Source organism: Phytophthora infestans, genomic scaffold (assembly GCF_000142945.1).
Source record: "Phytophthora infestans T30-4 supercont1.504 genomic scaffold, whole genome shotgun sequence".
Lineage (NCBI taxonomy): Eukaryota > Oomycota > Peronosporomycetes > Peronosporales > Peronosporaceae > Phytophthora > Phytophthora infestans.
In genome coordinates this window covers 78,308-83,916 of record NW_003303262.1, presented here as the reverse complement: position 1 = coordinate 83,916, position 5,609 = coordinate 78,308, and the positions used below count along the sequence as shown (strand labels likewise).

Below are 5,609 nucleotides of genomic sequence, written 5' to 3'. Positions count from 1 at the left end.
ACGTTGTTTAATAGTATGCCTTATTTTTCGGCCGCGGCTGAAGTCTTGCTGGTAAGCCTAACAGGCGGTTTGATTCGTCCCCTATGTCCAATTGGTCCCCAAAAGCCGAAACCCCACGCCAGACTCGAAGAGGTTCTTCGTAAACGCAGGTGTTCACTCAGCCTTGGAACGGCCGCCCCATGCATCAGAAAATTTATGCGCCCAGTTTTAAGCCCTTAATGCCTAGCGCACCGAACTTCAATAAGTTATTATTTTAATTATTTAAAAATGTAGAAATTAGTCTTGGCTAACCCTCAACGACGACGTCTTATCGGCCTAATATATCTGAGACGATCACAGCACGATCAAGACAACAAGTATTCATAGAATGTGCTTTATAATTAGTGCTTTATGGGATACCCCAGAATCACCACAGATACACGACAGTGGTGGTCACCATTTCCAGCGTTGGAGCATAGAATGACGAGCGGTGTTGGCACGAATATTCACCAGTTCTGGTCATGGTCCATGATTCTGCTCTCGTACTTGATCTCCACAACAGGGAGCTACTGCAGTGAGTACATCCACTTCAATGCTTCGAAAAATGAAAAACAAGACGCTCATCTTGCATAAATCGTTACATCACAGCAATTCAGCTTATGGAGAACTGGCGTCGTGTAGACGATGTTGTGCACAAGCGGATTATGCTGGCGCTCTCTGCTCTTTCCCTGGGTGGGTGTGGGATTTGGTGCACGCACTTCACGGGCATGACAGCGATCAAGCTAGAATTTGAGGACGGAACAGCTCTCGAAATGGACTTCGAATTGGGTCTTACGATCTTGTCCTTCATTTTCGCGGTGCTTGGTGTCCTCATCGGTCTAAAAATTGCGTCTATGGATCCGTACTTCCTTGAAATGGAAGCAGCCAGACGCAAGGAGATGCTGGTAAGAATGTCACTATCGTGATCTCTGCTGTTCGTACGTCTGAACCTCATGCTGCGTAATAACTGGTAGGCTGCCAATCTGAAAAACATGAAAATGTCTGCCGTTGTGAACCGAAGTGCAGTCACCCGCCGCATCAAAGTGAGTCATACCACTCACAAAGTTTATGTGCTCCGGTTTATGCTAGCGCTGACATTGTTCTTGTATTTGCTCAGATTATTGCTCTTTTTTCGCGACTTTGGCTTATTATGCTTGGAGGAGCATTCGCAGCTCTTGGAGTTCTAGGAATGCACTACTTGGGTATGAGGGCACAGCGTACGAACGCCATAATGGAACTGAACGCGGGAATTGTAGTGCTGTCGGTTTTCATCGCTTTCTTCACGGCCAACGCTGCATTTTGGATCATTTTCAGAGCTGTAAGTGATGGTAGAAACGGTCTACTGCGCTGTTCTTTTACTAACATCCCGTCTGTTATAGCTGACTTTTATGCCAGATAGCGAGCTGCTACGACTTGGAAGTGCGTTGATCATGGGCGTCGCAGTTTGTGCAACTCACTATTGTGGTATGGGAGCAGCGTCATACACGCTCAGTGAGGAAAACTTTTCGGATACGACTCGATTTATCATTAATCGCTCCGAAGCTGCGATCGTTGCATCACATGGAGCACTATTGACCTGCTACTGGCTAGCTAGCTTTAGTGTGGTACGCAGTGTACGTATTGCTGAGATGACTGCGACTGCAACGACCATACGAGAAGGTGTATCTCGAACAGACAAGTCAAAGAGTCGAAAGAACAGCAACCAAAGAATTCATGTGGCGCGGTAAAAAAACTGTAGATACCGCGAAGTTAGTGAGTGTATTTTGCTCCCCAATCTAAAAATACAAACTACTTTTAAGTTTCAGTATTAATAAGAGTGGTCGCTTCAAGAAGTCTACAAGTCCCTCGGTATGCACCTGTGAAATAATGCTCGGCGCAGCAATGTCCAGCCAATTTATCATTAATCGCTCCGAAGCTGCGATCGTTGCATCACATGGAGCACTATTGACCTGCTACTGGCTAGCTAGCTTTAGTGTGGTACGCAGTGTACGTATTGCTGAGATGACTGCGACTGCAACGACCATACGAGAAGGTGTATCTCGAACAGACAAGTCAAAGAGTCGAAAGAACAGCAACCAAAGAATTCATGTGGCGCGGTAAAAAAACTGTAGATACCGCGAAGTTAGTGAGTGTATTTTGCTCCCCAATCTAAAAATACAAACTACTTTTAAGTTTCAGTATTAATAAGAGTGGTCGCTTCAAGAAGTCTACAAGTCCCTCGGTACGCACCTGTGAAATAATGCTCGGCGCAGCAATGTCCAGCCACGTGGAAGAGATTTCACAGCACTGGTTGGTGTCCAAGATCTTCTTGTCGTACCTGATTGCTATCACTGGGAGTTTCTGCAGTACGCACATCATTTATTCCTACCTTGGTATTTCTTTTTGGTTCACCCGCTCACTTCACTTGCAGCGATCCAGTTGATGGAGAAATGGCGTAGTGCTATTGACACGAGGGACAAGTTAATACTCATGCTGTTATCGTCGATTGCTTTGGGTGGCCTGTGGCATTTGGTGCATGCACTTCACGGGCATGAACGCGCTCGAGCTGACGCGAGATGATGGCTCGGTGCTCACTGTGGACTTCGAGGCTGGTCTGACGATACTTTCGTTCATCTGTGCGGTTGGTGGCGTCTTCGTTGGTCTCAAGATCGCGTCTGCTGACCCCTTCTTCCTCGAACTGGAGCAGGAGAAGCGCAAGAACATTCTGGTAGGTACATACTATTGCGTGGTTCAGAAGGCTTTTATGCTCAATTATTTTATAGGTGAAAGACTTGGCCTCAACTGCTATGGCGGACGTTGTCAACAAGCAGAAAGTTGCCAAGCGCATCAAATTCATCGCCTTGTTCTCGCGTCTCCCCAGAATTGCCGGTGGAGGACTCTTCGCCGCACTTGGCGTTCTCGTCATGCATTATCTGGGTATGATGGCCCAGCGAACGCACGCTGATATGACCTTAACTGCTGGGCTTGTGGTATTGTCTGTGCTCATCGCATTCTTCACGGCGACTGCTGCGTTCTGGATCCTGTTCCGAGCCGTAAGTTGTGTCAACAAAGTACGATACTTGCCAACTAACGCGGATAATTTTTCAGCTGACATTTTTCCAGGACAGTGAATTGCTTCGACTGGGAAGTGCTCTTACCATGGGCATAGCTGTTTGTGGAACTCATTACTCGGGTATGGGGGCAGCCAGCTACACTTTCAATGCTGAAGGGATGGGAGACGGCGGTCTGGTGATGAAAGGATCCCAAGCAGCTATCCTGGCATCTCATGGTTCATTGCTCTTCTGCTACTGGGTGATGACCTGGAGTGTTGCTTCCAGTGTGCGCAACATCGCTTCGATGACGTCGAACTTGAGCAAGGTTAGCAAGCGGGACCACGGTCCAGGAGGAGCACGCAAGATTGTCGTTGGCAAAGCAAAGGTGGCCGACAGCAATAACCGAGCGAACGAGAACGGCCCCAAGCCCAGCGCACCAGCCCCTGATGTGTCGTTGGCTCGTCAAGAATCCGTTGTCGATATGGATAAATCCTCGGTTAGCGAGTTCGTTGAAGTGTAGACTTTGCATTTATCTCAGCAACTTCATACTTTATTTTATCTCGTGCCTTGGTTTCTCTGCTTCCTTTTAAACTGGTTTAAGCTCATGACTCATCTCGGTCAAAACTCTGCTTGGCTGGCGTCAATTCGACAAAGACGCGCGCCATCACCGACTGCCAGTTTTGCAGTCTGCAACGCAAAATGTAGAGTGTATACAGTGGAATTGAATATCGAAAGTGTCGTACGATTCGCACTTGTAGCGGCGACTGATGTTGGACAAGAAAAACGAGCTGGTGTATTCAACTGCAACTACATGTAGTGCATAGCCCTCTCGAGGCGAGCGCTCACGAGTATTCAAACGCCCCCGAAGCATTATACCTCCCATTTCTATACCGACAAAGTTGCTAGATAGTCTCCAGCACCGGCATTGCGTCGATGGCAAATTCGAAAGCACAGGAGAGCATGTTTGAAAACTGATGCATAGATACGAAAGCTGAAGTTGAGGCTGCGCATAATCACCAAATCAAATTTAAACGCTACTAAAAATTGGCCCATAAAACGTCAAGCAAATGATATTTATAGTTTGCAGCTTGAACTAGTGCCGCCACGTACCCAATCAGTACACGTAGCAACAATACAGCGACACTGCCGACAGCGTACGCCGTCCGCAGCGATTTGAATGTCGACCTCATTCCCAAATCTTTATTCTAGAGCACAAGACGTACGACAACTACTCAAGCATCATGACGACCGACCTCATCATGTCCGGAGACTGCGGCGGCACCAACACGCGTCTGTCGCTGTGGAACATCCCTAAGGACTCCAAGCACGTCAAGGGTGACATCGCCCCAGGCTCGATGCTGTTCTCCAAGAAATACTTGAACGAAGACTATGCCAGCTTCGCCGAGGTGTGTCATCTGTTCCTCAACGAGGCCAAGCTCGTGGACCAGATCCCCGAAGCCTGCGTACTCGCTTGCGCTGGCCCAATCCTGAAAAATACGGTAGACTTCACCAATGTAGCGTTTGGTTGGAAGATCGACGGTCCAGGTCTGGAGAAGGAGTTGGGCATCAAGAAAGTGCGACTTATCAACGACTTCGCCGCCATGGGCTACGGTCTGCTGACCCTGCGTCCTCATGAGTATATCGTCCTCAACGACGTCCCTAAAGATGAGACGGCTCCTATGGCTACCATTGGAGCTGGTACCGGTCTTGGAGAGTGCTTTTTGACCCCCGGTATGGACGGTCAGTACTCGTGCTTCGCCTGTGAAGGTGGCCACACTGACTTCGCCCCTGCGGATGAGATCGAGATCGAACTGTACAATGAGATCAAGGCCAAACTGGGTTGCAGTCAGCGTTTCTCGGTGGAGCGTATTGTGTCTGGTCCTGGTCTGGCGACGATCTACGAGTTCTTGGCCAAGAAGTTCCCTGAGAAGGTGGACCCGAAGGTGCACGAGGAATTCCTCCAGGCCAACACGCAACAGGGCAAGGTGATTGGCGAGAACGCCAAGACGAACGAGCTGTGCAACCAGACTCTGGAGATCTTCGTGGGTGCGTACGGCCGTGAGGCTGGTAACGCGATGCTGAAGTATCTGCCTCGTGGTGGCTTCTACATCACTGGTGGACTTGCTCCTAAGAACCTGGACTACTTCACCAAGAAGGACATTTTTCTTATGTCACTGTTCGATAAGGGGTGAGTGAGTCCTGCCATTAAGGCTTGTCCGATCTATCTGGTCCTGAACGAGGATCTGGGTAAACGTGGTGCTCACTACCAGGGATGCCGAAAAATAAATTGGTGCTGTAATTATTGCAATAAGAAAGCACCAATTATCTATTGGAGATGTTCTGGAGAGGAAGATCAATTATTTATTTTCGCTCCCGTTGTAACACCAATAATCTATTGGGCGGTGTTTAATTGGCCATACATTCTTTGATACTGGTGCCCTCGCTGTGTACCAATTTTGCTGCACCAATAATCTATTTTTTGAGCTGAGGCAGTTCAATAATCTATTTTGGTCTAGTCAGCTCTCTCACCCAATTATTTATTTTCTGCTTTGATTAGCA

At 48.2% G+C, this 5,609-nt stretch overlaps 3 protein-coding genes across 3 annotated transcripts; all 3 read left to right on the top strand.

The window, feature by feature from the left end:
• Nucleotides 1–459: 459 nt before the first annotated feature.
• On the top strand, nucleotides 460–1,745 carry PITG_21315 (uncharacterized protein; the record flags this gene model as incomplete). Its single annotated transcript, XM_002894754.1, has 5 exons — nucleotides 460–553; nucleotides 628–923; nucleotides 993–1,061; nucleotides 1,136–1,336; nucleotides 1,398–1,745. The coding sequence occupies 5 exons, from the start codon at nucleotides 460–462 to the stop codon at nucleotides 1,743–1,745; spliced, it is 1,008 nt and encodes a 335-aa protein (XP_002894800.1).
• A 527-nt stretch (nucleotides 1,746–2,272) lies between these two features.
• PITG_21314 (uncharacterized protein) lies at nucleotides 2,273–3,452 on the top strand (the record flags this gene model as incomplete). Its single annotated transcript, XM_002894753.1, has 6 exons — nucleotides 2,273–2,363; nucleotides 2,429–2,512; nucleotides 2,574–2,725; nucleotides 2,781–3,050; nucleotides 3,106–3,359; nucleotides 3,404–3,452. The coding sequence occupies 6 exons, from the start codon at nucleotides 2,273–2,275 to the stop codon at nucleotides 3,450–3,452; spliced, it is 900 nt and encodes a 299-aa protein (XP_002894799.1).
• Nucleotides 3,453–4,309: 857 nt separating this feature from the next.
• Nucleotides 4,310–5,242, top strand: PITG_21313 (glucokinase, putative; the record flags this gene model as incomplete). Its single annotated transcript, XM_002894752.1, has 1 exon — nucleotides 4,310–5,242. One exon carries the CDS (start codon nucleotides 4,310–4,312, stop codon nucleotides 5,240–5,242), a length of 933 nt encoding a protein of 310 aa, XP_002894798.1.
• Between the last annotated feature and the right edge of the window lie 367 nt (nucleotides 5,243–5,609).